The 20939-nt window shown below is 37.4% G+C and overlaps 1 protein-coding gene across 1 annotated transcript in view; it reads right to left on the bottom strand.

Moving 5' to 3' along the window:
• ATXN2 (ataxin 2) overlaps positions 1 to 20939 on the bottom strand; it is a 119052-nt gene that overhangs the window by 71716 nt on the left and 26397 nt on the right. Inside the window, 4 exon segments of the mRNA XM_027124760.1 lie at positions 10769 to 10919; positions 11506 to 11577; positions 12059 to 12118; positions 14161 to 14197. Of these exon segments, the coding sequence (XP_026980561.1) occupies positions 10769 to 10919; positions 11506 to 11577; positions 12059 to 12118; positions 14161 to 14197 (320 nt within the window).

Below are 20939 nucleotides of genomic sequence, written 5' to 3'. Positions count from 1 at the left end.
TATGGAAATATGTTAATATAAATGTTTCAGACATTACATGAAATTCCTAAAAATCTTTTATGTTCTGGTATAATGTTATAAGTCATAATTCTAGTTATTACTTTAAAATGTATATCTCAGAAATAACTAAATTTCCTTGTCAATTGCATTATTATAAACTTTCATCAAATCTTTAACCATGGTCATTTTTAAGTCTTTTGTCATTTACAGACAGTTCTGGGTGTACTCTGATGCTTTTGCAAAAATGTTCCTATAAAAGGGTTTCATCTTCAAGGAATTCATGGAAAAGACTCTGACAAGTACAGGTTTCTGGTAACTGACTATACTGCTGAACTGAATGAATAAGCATTTTCAGAACTCTAATGGAAAACTAATGAATTCATAAAAGTGCTAACAAAAGATCAAGAAGAAAAAAAATTAATTACATGGGACTGAGTGAACTGATGAGGATGATTATAGTTTTTGTGACTTTGTTTGAATAATAATAATAAAAAAATCCCACAAGGACTCAGAGGCAAAATATATACAAATCAATTTTCACTGCAAAGTAAAGGAGCTGTTACAGTGGAGGATTACTGGACTGAATATCAATATTATGACATAGTACGAGTGTGTTTCATGTTTGGTAATTGCAATCATTGTTGCTTTTGTTGTGGTCATCCATTTAAAATGCTGGTGTCAGTTTATTTATATCTTGTAAAAATAAGATACAGTGTGTGTGTGTGTGTGTGTGTGTGTGTGAGAGAGAGAGAGAGAGAGAAAAAAACAAAAAGAGACATGCACCACAATGTTCACTGCAGCACTATTTACAATAGCCAGGACATGGAACCAACCTAACTGTCCATCAACAGATGAATGAATAAAGAAGATGTGGCACATATATACAATGGAATATTACTCAGCCATAAAAAGGAACAAAACTGAGTTATCTGTAGTGAGGTGAATGGACCTAGAGTCTGTCATACAGAATGAAGTAAGTCAGAAAGAGAAAAACAAATACCGTATGCTAACGCATATATATGGAATCTAAAAAAAAAGGGTACTAATGAACCTAGTTGCAGGGCAGGAATAAAGAGGTAGACATAGAGAATGGACTTGAGGACATGGGGTGGGAGGGTGAAGCCAGAGTAGCACAGGCGTATATACACTACCGAATGTAAAATAGTTGGCTGGTGGGAAGCAGCAGCATAGAACAGGGAGATCGGCTTGGTGCTTTGCAATGATTTAAGGGGTGGGATAGGGAGGATGGGAGGGAGGCTCAAGAGGGAGGGGATATGGGGACATGTGTATGCATATGGCTGATTTGCTTTGTTGTGCAACAGAAACTAACACAGTATTGTGAAGCAATTATACTCCAATATAGATGTATTAATAAATAAATAAAATAAAATAAAATAATTGAAAATATCTTTAAAAAATGCTGCTATATTTGACTTAAAAAATCAACCAAGTACCAGGGAAAAAAATTTAAACCCACAAACCAGATTCCTTTGAAAAATGTGAATGAAGATCAGTAGTCAAGATTCCACAGGATCAAATGCACAACCAATTCTACAGCAAAGCCAGATTAATGTAACACAGAAGAACAAGAGAAAAATCGAAGTCCACTTCGCGAGGCCTGCTGTATTTAAAAAACAAGGTGATAGATGCCACAGAACATTAGATTTCTAATTCCTACATTATCTCCAAAATAGGTCAGGCAAAATTCTAACAAAAACCTCAATAGAAAGATACACTTTGTAGAGTGGTATCCGGAGGTGAACATTCTGTTTTCAGTTTCTCCATTATGCTCCTGGTTCAGAACCCCATTTTGAGGCGGGAGGAGGAGCCTTTAGCCTATGCCATCCGAAAGAATGAGATAGTCTAATTTTGTTTGAGGGTTTTTTTTAATAAAAGGTACTGTTTTCAAGTCAAAAGTTAAGGGAAGACACAGAAGGGAAAGGGGGAAGAAAGTGATTTTATAGAAGATTTAGGGCAAAAAAATCCAAGGTAAATTCAGAAATATTCAGGAATCAGAAAACAGAATGTGGGAAGTGTCTTCCAATACTATTAGCCAATACAGTAGTCTTTTTACAACAACTCTTAAACTTATAGCAAAAGTGTTTGGCAATAGGTTAAGAAAAAGTCAGTAGACAAAATTAATTCCAATCCTTAAACAGCTATACAAACACCATTCTGTTTCCTCTGCAGATATATAAAACATTTTACAGATTCAGACTGTTGTTCTGGAGTATAAATTAGAAGACCAACTGTTCAAGTGCACATTCTCACTTAAAACTATTTGCCAGGTCTGATCAGAAATTAAGGTGGAGACAATTTATCCACACTCCTTTATTGCCCTGCTGTATTACTAGTTTTTTAATATATCTGGCGTTCATAAGACTCTATTGAGACTCTGCAGAGCAAGAGAAAAAATAAAACTAAAACCAGACAGTAACTGGGTGTACTTGCATTAGACAATACTACCAAGTAAACTGTCTTCCTGAAAATGTCCTGGACTTGTCTGAATTACCTACTAGGGAGTTCAGGAATGCTACCTTTTTTATTGGCACAAAAACAGACATATAGATCAATGGAACAGTATAGAGAGCCCAGAAATAAACCCACACATCTACTGTCAATTAATCTTCAACAAAGGAGGCAAGAATATACAATCGAGAAAAGAGAGTCTCCTCAGCAAGTGGTACTGGGAAAGCTGGACAGCTGCATGTAAATCAGTGAAGTTAGAACACTCCCTCACACCATACACAAAAATAAACTCAAAATGGCTCATAGACTTAAATACAAGACATGACACCATAAAACTCCTAGAAGAGAACACAGGCAAAACATTCTCTGACATAAATTGTAGCAATGTTTTCTTAGGTCAGTCTCCCAAGGCAATAAATAAAAGCAAAAATAAACAAACGGAACCTCATCAAACCTATAAGCTTTTGCACAGCAAAGGAAACCATAAACAAAACGAAAAGACAACCCACAGAATTGGAGAAAATATTTGCAAATGATGAGACCGACAAAGGCTTAATTTCCAAAATATACAAACAGCTCATACAACTCAATATCAAAAAAACAAACAACCCAATCAAAAAATGGGCAGAAGACCTAAACAGACATTTCCCCAAAGAAGACATACAGATGGCCAACAGCATATGAAAATATGCTGAACATCACTAATTATTAGAGAAATGCAAATCAAAACTACCACTTCACACTGGTCAGAATGGCCATCATCAAAAAGTCTGCAAATAATAAATGCTGGAGAGGGTATGGAGAAAAGGGAACTCTCCTATACTGTTGATGGGAATGTAAGCTGGTGCAGCCAGTATGGAGAACAGTATGGAGGTTCCTTGAAAAACTAAAAATAGAAAAGTTATAAACATGAAGAATATAGCAGATAATTTCTGTATGCTCTAAAAACATATAGAGATAAAATTTTAATAAATGAAACCATATATTTTAATAAACATGCAATACTTCCCTATTATGTAGGGAAACTACTACTGCTTAGGTTTCCATCACCTGTTCCACCATACCTGTTTAATTTTTTAAATCTCAATAAACTCTGTGCCACCTCCATACTGGCCTCAGTAAATGCTGATGGATCTCCATTTACTGTTTGGCCCTGGCATGGACATACATCCTTCTCTAACTAGCCCACAGCAAGGCTGAGGTAGTAAACTTTCTAACAGTACAGTTTTAACAGAAGACTATTAGAACATGGACTTACTTAGAAAAGCTACTCCCAAAGCCCACAGGCCCAAGACAACCCCCTGACAGGGCTTTCCTGCTCAGCTTCCTGGACAGACGCCAGCCACAAGACCACCTGCCTATCTATCACCCCACCTGCCTACCTACCACAGGGCCTATCCTACCTCCTGCCCAAAGGGCAGGCTGTCGATCCCAATCACTTCTCCAGCTTTAGAGCTGCCTGCCTGTCCAATGTTAGCACCTCCTGCCCATCTATAGAACCTACTGCACTCCTTGCTCCAAGAATGTGCCTACTCAGCTGCAAGGCTGTGGCCAGCCCCACCATACTAGAGCACCACCCATGAATGAATCTGGAACACAGAATTTAAGGATTCTCAGGCCACATCCTGCTCTGGGATCTGCCTCTTCCTTAGCGACTGACATGGCACTCCTAATGTCATGCCCTTCAGAAAAGATCCCTCTTTGTTACTCATAGGACCCCACCCTATCAGACATATAGGATGACCACATGAAAACAAAACAGTGCAACACCAGAATAAAATAAACTGTACAGTTTTATTTCTCACTGCTCTCTAATCACACATTCACAACCCGACTTCCTCCAACTACTACAACATACACAATTTTTCATGTCTCTGAACTCCATATGGGATTCAATGCCACCAATTTCAACTTTCCATTTTCCTGAATTCTTTCACATGCTTTGGTATCTCCAACTCTGAAAATGCCTACAGCAGAGCTTCTTAACATGGAGTACATGAACTCCCTAGGAAACAGTGAACACCACAGAATTAAATTAGAAGTCTCTGCGTATGTGTTTTGTGTAGGGTGAGGGTATACAGTATCCCTAAGTTCTCAAAAGGGACCCAAAATATATTAGGTCTTCAATTTCTCTGTACTGTCTATAGCAATTAGCATAGCAATGAATACATTACAGAGCTCAGTAAGTATTTGCTGCCTGGCTGTAGACATAAGACCACTTATGGCTTTCTTGTTCTTTGCATGAACCTGCTTCTTTAAAAGTATATGGGGCTTCCCTGGTGGCGCAGTGGTTAAGAATCTGCCTGCCAATGCAGGGGACACGGGTTCAAGCCCTGCTCTGGGAAGATCCCACATGCTGCGGAGCAACTAAGCCCGTGTGCCACAACTACTGAGCCTGCGCGTCTAGAGCCCGTGCTCCACAACGAGAAGCCACGACAATGAGAAGCCCGCACACCGTGATGAAGAGTAGCCCCCGCTCGCCGCAACTAGAGAAAGCCTGCGCACAGAAACGAAGACCCAACACAGCCATAAATAAATAAATAAATATATTTTTAAAAAAAGTATATGAAGGCCCTAATTTCACACATTCAAAAGACATTTATTGGGACTTCCCTGGTGGCGCAGTGGATAAAAATCCGCCTGCCAATGCAGGGGACACACGTTCAATCCCTGGTCCAGGAAGATCCCACATGCTGCGGAGTAACTAAGCCCGTGCACCATTAACTATAGAAGCCCATGTGCCATGACTACTGAAGCCTGCACACCTAGAGCCCGTGCTCCACAACAAGAGAAGCCACCGCAATGCGAAGCCCGTACAGAGCAACAAAGAGTAGCTCCCTCTCACCACAACCGGAGAAAGCCTGCAAGCAGCAACAAAGACCCAACTCAGCACCCCCCCCCCAAAAAAAAAAACACATTTATATTGCGAGCATATTGTGTGACAAAACACCATACTAGGCTCCAAGGATGAAAAAAATACAGTATACATACACACAGAACTCATAATGGGGGAGACAGAAACATCTAATTATAATACGACATGGTATAAGGGCAATGATGGAGAGATGCTGGAGAGGAGGCTTCTATGTGATAGCCGATATTATGAGAGTATATAAGCGACTGACATGTGGGTAAGAGCAGTGGGCAAAGAAAGAAAGGGAGTTCCCTGGTGGTCTAGTAGTTAGGATTTGGCACTTTCACTACCATGGCCCGGGTTTAATCCCTAGTCAGGGAACTAAGATCCTGCAAGCTGCAAGGTGTGGCAAAAATAAAAAAATAAAATTAAAAAAGAAAGAAAGAAAATAAATAAATAAAGTTGTTAAAGAGACTAAACCTTAAAAGCTCGTGTCAGGGAATTCCCTGGTGGTGCACTGGTTAGGACTCTGCTCTTCCACTGCAGGGGGCACAGGTTTGATCCCTGGTCGGGGAGCTAAGATCCCGCCATGTCGCGCAGCATGGCCAAAACAAACAAACAAACAAAAGAGGGGTGGGAAAAAGTGAGAGAGAGACACTCAAGCAAATAATTACAATTTAAAAAATTGTTATTATTAAAAAAAAAAGTTCATGTCATAAGAAAAGAAAGAAAAAAAGAAACCCTAGGGGAACACAAACACATTGAAGGGCAGTGTGACAGAAATGAAGCCCAAGAATAAAGCAGGAAAGAACTGATTAATAAGACCCATGAAAAACAGAGGAGCAGCTTCTGAAGGAGGGTGAAATCAACAGTGTCAAATGCAGCAGTAAAGACTGAAACAGTCCAAAAGATCTAGCAACTAGAGGTTACTGGTAGCCTCAGAAGTTTCCAAGTTGTAAGCATAAAAGGCAGACTACTCCTCATGGGAGGAGTCAGTAGAAAATGCGAGTTAAGAAATTTGGATAAGAAAGGAATACAGAACAGTAGTTAGAAGAATTCAAGATAAAAAGGGATCCTTTTTAGGATGAGAAGGACTTGAACCAGTTGTCAGGCTAAAGGGAAAGAGTAAGTGGAAAGGAAGAGGTTGAAGAGTCTGGACACAGAGAGGTGACATAAAAGAGCAAGAACGCAGGAATGGTAAAATGGACAGAGTCAAGGGCATGACTGGAGAAGCTGGTATTAAACAGGAAGTGAGATATCTCCTCTACTAAAGCCAAAGGAAAGAGAACAGTGATGGCAAGGGGGAAGATAAATCTGTAGATGGGGGAGGGGACAGTTGATTATAGAGAGCATTCCCAATAACCAATTTTCTCATGTATGGTTTTTCACTTACTGTGACAAAGGAGCTGGCAAGCAAAAGTGAGTCTTAAGACTAAATCTAACTTGAAATAAGGAATTAGATGAAATTACACTGTACTAGATGAATCTAGAGTCAAAGGATGAGTGTTGAGACAAAATATGTTCTGTGTTATTTCACTAAAGCTGGTACAATATGTATTTTTGAACAACCATAACAGCTGAAATGCAGTAGGGAAAATAATCTAGGTCTAGACTTGGCAAACTTTTCCTATAAAGGGCCAGATGGTAAACATTTTTTGGCTTTGAAAGCCATATAGTCTCTATTACAACTATTCAACTCTATGGCTGTAGCATTAAAGCAGCCACAGACAATGCATAAATGAACGGGCATAACTGTGTTTCAATAAAACTTTATTTATTGATGAGTCGATTTGGTCCACAGGCTTTAAGTCTGCTGATCCCTGTTCTACAGGCTGAGAATAGTACAAAGGAAATGAAGCAGAAGAAGCATGAGAGAGAATGGGATAAGGAAGTACAAAAGAAGAGAAGCCACAGAACTAAAATACAGTTGAGTTGGGGTATTAAATCAAAGAGCAACATATGAATAAAGGAGCAATAGGAAGAGCAGAAAGAGAATAAAGGAAAAAAGGAGATGAGAAAGGGATGTTGGAAAGAGACAGAAAACCAAGTAAAAATCGAGTAGCAACAATATGCCAATTCCAAGGTAGACAGATACAAAGGCAGCTGAATGCCCTAAAAAAAAGATGGCAAAATGAAAAGGGGAAAATGAGAGCATCCCAGATCTGTCTGCACTGGAATTCAAATAAAAGATAAAACACACACTAATTTTCCAGTGATAATCTGATGGTCTCTTCTAATTACACATGTGCAAAATGAACCCACGGCTTGCAAGATGTAAAGCTACTTTTCACTTTGCCCATAAATCAAACTGGTATGTGTACAACATTCAAGAGGTCAGATGAAACTTATTCACCATATCCTAAGATATCAATTATTTCTAGGCCTATTATTCATTTGCATATGTATATGAATGACTTTTAAACCTTATTAAAATCAGTGAAGTTAGCATTAAAAACTTAAAAACCACATTGACCTTACTAACTCTAAGCAGTTTTCCCCAAAAGAAAGCCAAACATTTAAAAAGGAAAAGAATTTTTGAACAATATAATAATCTGCATATTTATTCTGCATGAGAATTTTGTTTTTTACTTTTGGCTTTATTTGTGGGGAAATCCTTTAAGGTAAATCCAGATTAATTCTGAACCAGCTCAGCTAAACAATAAATTAGACCACATAATTTATGTCACTATAGGACAATGTTTAAGAGCATGACTTGGGGTTAGACAGCATTTGCGTTTGTGTCCTCACTTTATCAAGTTAATTAATCATGTCTCAGTTCCCTCACCTACAACATGTGGATAATAATCACACCCATTTCAGAAAGAAGGTGTGATGATTAAATGAAAAAATGCTCATAAAATGCTTAGCACAGACTCCAACACATAGAATAGGCACTTGATTTTAGTTACGTATGATCAACTTAAGATGTTGACAGTACTATTACAGAACAGAATTATAAGATAAAAGCTCAGAAAGGAAACAAATTTCCCTCTTCTTTTAGGAAGCTACGATGTAATACTAGTTTTTTTGTTCTTATCACTCATTCACTTCCATTAATCCTTAAAAAAAAAGCCCTCAATCCATCTACCCATTTAAAACATAGCAAAGTGGTATCAAACTGATACCAGTGGGGACTATTCAAGATAATCTACAATTCTGAGACAGAAAGGGCACTGTGAGGTAAGGAAAGAAAGTACAAATCCTCATGACCTCCAGAACAGAGCCATTCCTAGGATCTTATCATATGAAACTCACGGCTCACATGCCTGACTACACCTCAGAATCAAATACTCAGACCCTCACCCAGGCTAATTACAATGAAATCAGAATCTCCAAAAGTGAGAACTAGGCAATTTTTAAAACCCATGGAGACTAAAATATGAAACCAGCACTAAGAATCACTAGTTAAATCCTACCTTCCTTTACTCAAGGAGACTAAAAATATGAGTATGTGTTTAACACAAAATAATATAAATCTAAAAGCAGTACTAAGTGCCTTAATTTTCACAATAAATTATGCCAATTAATTACTCTAAAAAATTTTTCTCTATAGTATTTCCAAACTAATACTTTTATAAAGGCAACTTCTGCCAGGATAGTGTTAAGAATCAGGATTAAGAGAACTGAAATCCTAAACACATGACTTAATACTATTTTCAGGATACTATGCACTGGACAGAATTGTATAATTCACTAAACCACTACAGTCTTTAAATAAAATACCTGAAATTACTCCACTACTACATGTCCTCATCAAAAAAACTATTTATGTACATAGTAAAATACATCCATCCCCTTACGAGTGTACTGAACACTGTCAAAGCTGTTGCTCTGATTTGCATTTTCTTGGCTTTCTACAATAAACACACATTACCTGAGAAATAAAGATATAATAAAATAATAAAATAAAGTAAAAATTTAAAGACATTAATTTTTAATGGGATCAATGAATGGGATGGATACCATACATGTCTTCAAGCAATATTTACCTTTCCAAACTTGGGAAATGCCAATTACCTTTAAGAACAAAAACCAAAGCATACTGTGAATGGCTTTTAGCTAAATGGCCTGGTACCCAATAGACCAGGGAACATCTGTTGCTGTTGTTGCCAATACTTTTTCCAGAGTGCTAAGTGATAAATTCAACTAAAATTTTATTTTTCCTTTTGACTTATGATCCAAGTCACTTTTTAAATTTAAAACAGTGAAATACTTCAATAGTATAAGTATAAATATAAATAATTTTGTGCTCCTGGACATAAACATAATCAACTCCAAAGGCAGTCGCTAAAAACAGACTTGTTTCCTTGTACAGGCCACTGAAGGACTCTTAGACAAAGAGTTGTGAATCAAAGACACAGACATTTAGGAAAACACAAGATCAAAACACAGTGCTTTCATCAGCAATGCAAAAGCAGCTACAGAGTATCTAGCCTGGCCAGCTTCTGAAAAAGCAATCTAACTAAAGGTGAAACCTTATTAAGAGGTCCAAGAGAAAGACTTTAACTTTCTGGAGGCTTGTAATTTCTAAATAACAGCATAATCAGTGCAACAATGAAAACAACTGTTGGTATAGACTGAATAATGAAAATCAAGAACTGCTGTTATAATCTGCAATAGAAATGACTACAGAATTTGAACCCCACCCCCAAAAAAATCATTTGAGAATTTTAGAACCAATTTCAAAATTGCTCAGGAGAGCCTTTCAATGTGTTATTGAACACTCAATACTGCAGAGTATGTTCTCCAAATGAGTAACAGCAATTCCCATATCTTCCTCCTCAACAGACACCTGAAACAGACTAAATTTTAACATAACTGCATCACCGCTTTTATATTCTTAAAACATAGTCCCATACTCTGAATGTTTCTTCCAGTATACATGTTCTACTTCTTTACGTTTTTCAACTTCATTAGACAATCATTTTCTATCCATAGCTCTCTGCCTTTCTCCCTTAGCCCTGTGCTTTGATTTCTTTACAACTTAGAAAACTATTTACAGAACAATAAGCATAGTAAAACTGTAAGTATTATTTATAAACATTATAAAACTAAAAACATATAAGCTAAAACACTAAGTCAAATGGGACAAGAAATTTTTAGTTGAGTATAATCAGTAGCATTCTTGATCATAAAACTTTAGAAAATTCTTTACAAACTATTTTTTAATAGAATACAAACTCTCATTATTCATCCTACCAAAAGTACCAAGGAATCTTCCCCCGAGGTTTTAAATATTTTCCAGCAAAAGTGCATTAAAATTTCCATTTCTCTTAATCAAAAAAGTCCATTAAAATTTCCATTTGTCTTAATCAAAAAAGTTCTTATTTCTTGAAAAAAAAAAAGAAAGAAAGAAGAAAGAAAAGTCTGTATGATTAGTGCAGAGAGTCTTTGCCTGAATATATCTAATAAACCATGAAGCATATTTAGGAAATCAAAACTCACCTCTTCTTGCATAACTGGAGTCCATATCTTTAAACTGTACCACAACAAAATCTGAACACTTGAACAAAATACTCTCCATTATTTCTTCACGTTTTGGCCCCGAACTGGATTCTGTACTTTTCTCATGCGCAGCATCAAGTACCAAATCACACTAGGAAGAATAACATAAGTAAATATTCAAAACATTTATAAAATAAAATCTGACAAGAATACTTTAGCACATCAAGGTACTATTTCTTATATGCCTTTGGTAAAAAATTATCTCAAGACATCCTTATAATCATACCTTTTTCTCAGAAATATGATCTACTATCTATTCCAATATTCAAAAATCCTCTCATCTAAAAGTTGGTCTTTACTACCATGGTCTGTCTTAAGCACAATAGTGGTAAAGAGGAAAACAATGAAACGCCAGACCACTCTTCTAGTCCATAATACTTGCAAAGGCAAAAATATTTTAATAAGCACAAAGAGCAAGAAGTCTTTTTGAATACACAAACCCGTCTATAAAGTAATCAGTACTTGAAACTGAAGAGCGAAATCATTCAAAGTGGTTTTAAACAGCGCATTAAAAGTAAAGTACTATGCATGAAAATGTGACAAACATACCTGCCTCACAACTATAAATTGCTAAATCAGAAACTAATAAACACTACAAGGAAGTCATACAAACATATACAGTAGTTGATGATTCAAGGGGGTTTACATTTAAAAAAAAGAAAAAAAGTAAAAATTACCTTAGGACTGTATGTTTTAAAAACTCCTTCATATATACCTCCGTTTTTCACTTGTACTTCACATTTGGATCCCTAAAAACATACAATTAATTTATCAAAGAAACACTGTGCTATGAAGTCATGGGGGATAACTGCTTTCATTTTACTTTTTAATAGCTTCATTCAACATATTACGTAACCACTGACAGAATAAAAAATTTTAAAACATTAACAATACACCAAATTCTCAAAATTCTTCAGGAGGCCTTGCTCAGAGTCTGCAGTATAAGTTTAAATAGTGAAATTTAGTATTTTTGACTCCAGTTTTATTAAGCGACAAAATAATGCAGTAAGGACAATCAACTAGTAACATTATTTCGTACACAGCAGGGTTAACAAGAACACTTTTATAGTGAGTTGCAATGGCTTGAATAGAGTTCTCATCTGTTTTCTAGTCATCCTGATTAAACATGACCTAAGAAATGTTACTTTGAGAATCATTCACATTTTAACTTCATGAAATTATTTTATTCCACTCACAAGGCAGTTTCTCCCCAATACTCTGATAACTTACAACAACTGATGTAAGTATATGAACCATCCTCATATTTGCATAGATTCCATCAAAAGAAATCTGGAATATTAAGAAAAAACATTATTGGCACTCATTATTTATCTCTGTATATATATTAAAGTTAACACTTCTTTTGTTACAAAATATTTAGTTAGGTTTATAATATCTTACAGTCATTAAAGGGAGATTTGGTTTACTACAATCTTTTGCCTCCTTATGGAGTGTAAGTTTTCAAAAGTGAAATCAGTCATAACAACTAACAATGTTTTGACTATACATGATACAAAAAATCAAAAGTGAACTTCCATATATGAGGAAAGACAAAACCACAGGAACAGAAGACAGGTCAATGACTGAAAAGTAGGATTCACTACAAACTGGCATGAGGGATTTCTGGAGGTGATAAACTGTTCTATTACCTTGACTGTGGTGGTGGTTACACAATTGTATACATCAAAACTCACAGAACTGTACACTAAATAGGGTTAAATATACCTTAAAAAATAAATGGGGTAGGGACTGCCCTGGTGGCGCAGTGGTTGGGAATCCACCTGTCAATGCAGGGGATACGGGTTCCAGCCCTGGTCCAGGAGGATCCCACATATCACACAACAACTAAGCCCATGTGCCACAACTACTGAGCCTGAGCTCTGGAGACCACGAAACACAACTACTGAAGCCTGCGCACCTACAGCCCGTGCTCCGTAACAAGAGAAGCCACTGCAATGAGAAGCCTGTGCACCGCAACGAAGACCTAATGCAGCCATCAATCAATCAATCAATCCTATGCTTAAAAAAATAAAAGAATAAAATAAATGGGGTAGAAGGGGAACCTCTGTAGAAGACCCTTGACTATCTTCTCTTAGCATATCTGAATCAATGATATTGCTCTAAGGTCTAATAAACCACATCACTCCTTATTACACACTACATAAGCATGTGTCCTGATTCTAAAGAAGAAAATCTGTCCACAATAAAGGTGAAGTCTCAAAAAATAGTGACAGCTTCTCATTTATATTTCTTGCATCTTGTGGAACTTGCACCTTCTGTCCTTTGTGCCCAGCTTAATTTCACTGATAAAATTCCAAAATTTAAAACCAGAAGGCCCTTTTCCAAGGGAGAAAAATGAAAGAAATAAAAGCACATTATTTCAAAAACAAAACCCCAAAGTTTTGAAAACTCCAGTCCCAGTGTTCCATTTACCTCATTAATCATTTATATTTGCCTTTAGTCATTTATAAAAGAACAAATGAGTTGTTATGATTAAGCATGAAAAATAAAAATATAATTTACAGATAATTCTGCATTTTACACATAGAGTCATCATTAAAAAACAACAGATAGGACTTCCCTGGTGGCAGGTGGAAGTCCTAAGAATCTGCCTGCCAATGCAGGGGACACGGGTTCGAGCCCTGGTCCGGGAAGATCCCACATGCCGCAGAGCAACTAAGCCCATGTGCCACAACTACTGAGCCTGCACTCTAGAGCCTGCGAGCCACAACTGCTGAGCCCACACGCTGCAACTACTGAAGCCCGCACGCCTAGAGCCCACGCTCTGAAACAACAGAAGCCACCACAACGAGAAGCCCATGCACCACAACGAAGAGTAGCTCCGGCTCACTGCAACTAGAGAAAGCCTGTGAACAGCAACGAAGACCCAACACGGCCATAAATAAATTTATAGGGCTTCCCTGGTGGCGCAGTGGTTGAGAGTCCGCCTGCCGATGCAGGGGACACGGGTTCGTGCCCCGGTCTGGGAAGATCCCACATGCAGCGGAGCGGCTGGGCCCGGAAGCCATGGCCGCTGAGCCTGCGCGTCCGGAGCCTGTGCTCCGCAACGGGAGAGGCCACAACAGTGAGAGGCCCGCGTAACGCAAAAAATAAATAAATAAATAAATAAATAAATAAATAAATTTATATTTTAAAAAAAAACCAATTGATATAGCTAATGGTCTTACAGCTAACCATATTAATCTGCAAAGGTTATCTGAGATAGAAGACAATTTATTTATTTATTTTTTGGCCTTGGCTTTTGGTCTGTGGTTTAGAAATCATATTTTAGTTATCAATTTTTCCAAACAAGTAACATTAAAGTTACTCACCGTAGATTGAGGCAGTCCTTTGCTACTGTTTCGGCCTCTGAAAAGATTAAATGTTATATTTATGAAATTCAACAGGCTAAACAAGCTAAAAATTTTTTTCAAATTTAAAATATCTTATAATTCCATCCAAAAACACACAGGCTATCTGTGGGGAGGGCTCATCTAATATTAAGTATAAAGGCTACATAAGTATGACTCTCGCTGCGCTTTGCTGGCTCAGAGGCCCAGAACAGGTAGGGGTCAAGTGAGGGAGGAAGGAGGAAAGAAATGTGACCACAATCAAAATGAAATAAAGTAAAAATAAAAACAACCTATTTAAAGAAATAACCAATACCAAATATAATAATCTCTACTCCAAAAGTAACCACTCACTCTGTTATAAAAAGCTACCCAGGAGCAAAATATAGATTCTATTCCTGATTTAACTGACATATTTGACTAACATCAAGTTACCGCCCATATTTTTCCCTCACCTCTAAAAATAGGTACTGTGTTTACAACTGCAGATAGATATTTGAAAATAAGTTGAATCATTCAAAGAACTTTCACTTTAAATAATAAGTGCCTCTGTCAGGATCTATATAACAAGTGCCTTTCCCTGCCAAACCCCTCCCTCTGAAACAGTGCAGTACACCAACATCAGTTGTCAAGTAATTTCCAGTAACATGAACTCTATTTTCAAGTGAACTTAGAAAACATAATACACTGTAAGGCTTGCTCCAATGGAAAAAATTAGGCCCTTTATGAAATGATAAAAAAATTAATAAAGTAAAATTAGTTACTCTTGAGTAACAGTATTGTAATCTCATTCTAATAAAATAATCACAACACTCAAATAAAGCCACAAACTTCAAACATTCAAAGAGAAGCACAATTCAGGTGAAAAAGCCCAGCAGTATGAATGGTGCCAATTCTCAGAAAAGCGGTACTGATATTAGCAATCCGATGTCAGCTGACTGTCTCCAACTCTCATTTACCTTCTCTCATCTAGAAAGTAATGTCTTTGGACTTCCCTGGTGGTCCAGTGGTTAAGAGTCCGTGCTCCCAAAGCAGGGGGCGCAGGTTCAATCCCTGGTCGGGGAATATCCCACATGCCGTGTGGCACGGCCAAAAGAAAAAAAAGAAGACAGAAAATAATGTCTTCAATCAAATCACCTGAGATTCCTTCCACTTCTAACATTCTACCTCTCACACAGCACAGATAAATTCCTTATTCTTAAGGAATATGACCAATAATTTATCATTTATAAAACATGACAAACCAGACACTATGGTAAGCATTATGTCAAATCTCTCCCCTACTTTACAGGTAAGGAAACTGTACCTTAGCAGCTAAATATCTTGACCAAAATCATCCAGTTCAAGAGCAGCAGAGCTGGTATTTAAACCAGGTGATCCGAAGCATAGACTTTTCATTTCTAGATTATGTTGCCTTTCTGACATTGTATCACAAGGAATGAACTTGACAATAAAGCCTAACCCAATTTCTACATCTTTTAAATACCATTTGAATGTACTGTTTTTCTATTTATTTGTAGTCTGCAGCCAAAGACAAACAGATTTTATTTATTTGTTTGTTTGTTGTTTGGCTGCGCTGGGTCTTAGTTGTGGCGTGTGGGATCTTCGTTGCCGTGTGTGGGATCTTTAGTTGTGGCGTGCGAACTCTTACTTGCGGCATGTGGGATCTAGTTCCCTGACCAGAGATTGAACCCTGGCCCCCTGCATTGGGAGCGTGGAGTCTTAGCCACTGGACCACCAGGGAAGTCCCGTCAAAGACTAAAAAATGGCTAAGTCTTGCCATTTTATCTTATCCTAGTGGTTGCTGTGATGCCACAGTTAAAAGACTTAAACAAATGACACGAATTAAGTGCCCTTAAACTTATGCAGCATCCCCACAATGCTATTTAAAAGAATTTAAAATACGGGCTTCCCTGGTGGCGCAGTGGTTGAGAGTCCGCCTGCCGATGCAGGGGACATGGGTTCGTGCCCTGGTCCGGGAAGATTCCACATGCCGTGGAGTGGCTAGGGCTGTGAGCCACGGCCGCTGAGCCTGTGCGTCCGGAGCCTGTGCTCCGCAACAGGAGGGCCACAACAGAGAGGCCCGCGAAAAAATTTAAAACATAAAACTCCATTACAGAAGTCACATTATTTTTTAATTGATTGTACAGTTGTATCTTTGAATCAATCCAGTTTACTTAGTAGAACAAACTGGTCAGTAAGGAAAATAAAAGACTCAGAGTGGTATAAACGTACAAAATCAGTATAGAAACCACTGATTTCCACTAATCTACCAGGTGGGTGGACACCCAAAGGGAATGTTAGCATACCACAGTAACATTCTCTGAAACTGGTAAAGCCCACGTTCATTCTTGTTTTTTTCTTTTTTGGATCCACTCAGATTATGCTTGACTTTTACTCTTTTCCTTTAGTATTTCAGGAAAAGCATTCTAATATTTCATACAGTAAAAAAAAAAAAAAAAAGACTCTCAAAAAAAGCTAAGGTCATATCCTAGTCCTAAATATACCTATAATGTGACAGATCAGATTTAGCAAAACAACAATATCCAGGATTCTAAATTTCCAATAACCACTGAACATGAGGTTAAAATGTGAATCAAAATGCCAAATTAATATAAAGAAATTTACAAAAATAATAATAAAGAGTTCATATTGCTTCAAAATAATACAGGAGGGAGAAAATAGACGGGGTTATAAATGAAAAAAGACTGGCATGAGTTGGTAACTGCTGAAGCCAGGTGATGGGTGTGCAGGGGTTCATTATATCATTCTTCTTGCTTTTTACAATTTCCTTAAGTCAAAAAAAAAAAAAAAAGCCTTCAGATATGACACAGTGGAAGCCTGGATTTAATCAAGTGTATTTATCTACCAGTTTAGAGGGAACATTGGGTAGAAGAGTAAGTTAACTGATACCATAAGGTTACAAGTCCGTAAAATCCAGGATGTGGTAAATTTCACTTAAGAGATGACAGTTCCTTCAACAAATAATGGCATGTGAAGAAAACAAAATATGCAGGAAAAATTATAACATTTAAAGGTACACAAAGATCAAAAGCAAAGTGTGGCTTCCCAATTTCAAAACTCATCACAAAGCTACAGTAATTGAAACAGTGTGGTCCTGGCCTAAGGACAGACATAAAAACCAACGGCATAGAATACAGAGCCCAGAAATAAACCCTCATATTTACGGGCAATTGATTATTAACAAGGGGGTCAAGATCATTCAAAGGAAGGTCTCTTCAACAAATGATTCTGGGGACTTCTCTGGTGGTCCAGTGGTTAAGAATCCACCATCCAATGCAGGGGCCACAGGTTTGAGCCCTGGTCAGGGAACCAAGATCCCACATGCTGCGGGGCAACATAGCCCATGCACCACAATTACAGAGAAGCCTGCACGCTGCAATGAAAGATCCCACCTGCCGCAGCTAAGACCCAACGCAGCACCCCCCCCCCCCAAAAAAAAGGAGCCAAAGACCTAAATTTAAGAGCTAAGAGCTAAAACTATGAAACTCTTAGGGAAAAAAAAAAAGGGAAAATCTTCATGGCCTTGAATTTGGCAATAATTTATTAACTGTGACACCAAAGGCATACAACATAAGAAAAAATATGTATAAAAAGGATTTCATCAAAATTAAAAACTTTTGTGCAAAAAACAGTATCAGAGTGTAAAAAGACAACCCACAGAACAGTAGAAAATACCTGCACATATCTCATAACGGGTTAATATCTAGAATACATAAAGAACTCCTACAGGGCTTTCCCTGGTGGCGCAGTGGTTGAGAGTCCGCCTGCTGATGCAGGGGACATGGGTTCGTGCCCCGGTCCGGAAAGATCCAACATGCCGCAGAGCAGCTAGGCCCGTGAGCCATGGCCGCTGAGCCTGCGCGTCCGGAGCCTGTGCTCCACAACGGGAGAGGCCACAACAGTGAGAGACCCGTGTACCGCAAAAAAAAAAAAAAAACTCCTATAACTCGACATCAAAAAAAACCATACAACTCAGTTCAAAAATGGGCAAAAGACTTGAACAGACATTTCTCCAAAGAAGTTTATACAGTTGGCCAATAAGTACATGAAAAGATGCTCAAATCACACTAGTAATTAGGAAAATTCAAATCAAAACCACAATGAGCTATGATGGCTATTATAAACAAACAATGGCTATTATAAACAGAAAATAACAAGTGTTGACAAAAACGTGGAGAAACTGGAACTCTTGTACAGTTTCTAGGAATGCAAAACTGTGCAGCTACTGTGAAAAATAGTATGGCAGTTCCTCAAAAAACTAAACATAGAATTACCACATGATCCAGGAATCTCACTTCTGAATGTATACCCAAAATAATTGAAAGCAGAGATTTTAACATATATTTGTACACCAATGTTCACAGCAGCTTTATTCACAAAAGGCAAAAGGTGGGAAAAAACCAAATGTCCACTGACGAATGTATAAACACAATGTGGTACCATCCATACAATGGAATATTATTCAGTCTTAAATGAAGTTCTGATACATGCTACAACATGAATGCATCTTGAAGACATGCAAAGTGAAATAAGACATACACGAAAGGGCAACTATTACATGATTCTACTTATGTAAGATACACAGAGTACTCAAATTCATAGAAATAGAAAGTAGAATGGTAGATCCCAGGGGCTGGGGGACTGTTGGAATTAGAAGCAAATGCTTAATGTGTATAGGGCTTCCTTTGGGGGTGAAAATGTTTTAGAACTTAATAGAGGTGGTACTAGTACAACAACTGGAATGTACTTAACTACAGTGAACCACACATTTAAATATGGTTAAAACAGTAACTTTCGCGTTATGTATATTTTACCACAATTAAAAAGAACAGAGAATTCCATGGCGGTCCAGTGGTTAGGACTCTGCACTTTCACTGCCAAGGGCCCGGGTTCGATCCCTGGTCAGGGAACTAAGATCCTGTAAGCCACACAGGGGCCATAAACAAACAAACAAACATAAAAAAATAAAATTTTTAAAAAAAGGTAAGCTCCAAATGAAATTCATTTGCAACAGTGTGTAAAGAAGTTCATGCCTAAGGGTGCTCTCAAAAATAGTGCAGACTGTGGTCAAAGGCAACTGAGAGTAAATTGGTAAAATCATTGCTTAACATAGGCTTACTTGATTTAAAAAAAAAAAAAAGAAGATCCAACTACAAACTGTCTATAAAAGAGATACTTTAGACTGAAAGATATAAATAGATTGAAAGTAAAAAGATGGAAAAAGACATAGCATGCGAACAAGAAAGCTAGAGTGGGTATACTAATATCAGACAACATAGGCTTTAAAACAACAACAAAAAATATCACTAGAGATAAAGAGGGATATTTTAAAATGATAAAAAGGTCAACTCATCAGGAAGAAGGAAGAAGCATTCCAACTGGACTCTGTGTGCCATTTTCACATAAGTCCTGGGCCACTGGAGATGAACTCTTCACAGAAATTATCTGTACCATACTGACCCAGAGCCCTGCTCCTTCACCTAGAGAGTTGTCTCATGCTCCATTTCCTTGTCATACTATCAACCTGACAACTGAACTCCAACTAATAAATGTAGAAGGAATGATGGAATTAGAAGGATACCATTTGGTAACCACCACAGTAATAACTGTTTCAGGCAAAAATCACCAAATGGATGCTAATCTAGTAAAGTAGAAACAGGGTATTTACATAATCACAAAGCAACTCATCACAAGATACTGATTAATGACAAAGTGAAAAATAATTTTATAGAAAAGGAGCCCAGCACCATCCTAATCAAGTGACCAAAGTTAACAGCATGAGCAATGGGATAAATGTACATCATTCACCTCCTCTCAGGCAATGAGAACACATGCATCACTTCTGCAGTATTCTCGCCAAAAATGTATAAACTGAATCTAATCATGAGGAAACATCAGACAAACCCTAGCTGAGGGACATTCTACAAAACAACCTGCAATATCAGAGTGTCAAATCACAAAAGACTAAGAAACTACTTCAGATTAAAGGAGACCAACAAGACATGACAACTGAATGTAACATATAAACCTGGATTGGTTCTTAGACCAGATTTTTTTTGGGGGGGGCGGGGGTGTGTAAAGAACATTAGAAGACCAATTAGTAAAATCTGAATAAGGTCAACAGATAATAATTTGGCACAATATTCATTTCCTTATTTTGACAATTGTACTGTGGTTTTGTAAGAGAATATCCTTGTTATTAGGAAATACACTCTCAAGTATTTAGAACTAAGGGGCACCATGTCTCTCATATGTTTAATAAAACTATTTAAATTTTATATTAATTATATACGTATATATTAATTTTAATGAGCGAGAAAATGAAAAAAATGCAGTGAAAAGTTCCTTGGAGAATATACGTGAAGAGTATAGAAGAATTCTTTGCACAATTGTTGCAACTTTTCTATAACTCTAAAGTCATTTATAAACAAAATTTTTTAAAATTAGGAACTGTGAATGATTCATTAACTTCTATCTACTTGTCTAAAGTATCTTTAAATTTTTGTAATAAAAAAACTTGCCCAGCCTTAAATGCCACCTTTTCAAGAAGCCTCCCTTGGATTATGCCATACCAATCAAATACATGGTGCTCTCTTCAACTCTCTAGACTGGAATTTAGCATAATCTGCTCTGCATTATAGTTACCAGTAAACCTATCATATACCCACTACTCAGGGTCATCACCTGACAACATGGTGCTTTTGTGCAAAGCAAATAATGATGGCTCCTCCAGGGAG

The sequence above is a fragment of the Aethalodelphis obliquidens genome, unplaced genomic scaffold, assembly GCF_003676395.1.
Source record: "Aethalodelphis obliquidens isolate GAN/ISIS:26980383/991018 unplaced genomic scaffold, ASM367639v1 scaffold28, whole genome shotgun sequence".
Taxonomy (NCBI): domain Eukaryota; kingdom Metazoa; phylum Chordata; class Mammalia; order Artiodactyla; family Delphinidae; genus Aethalodelphis; species Aethalodelphis obliquidens.
This window is presented reverse-complemented; position numbering and strand designations above follow the sequence as displayed.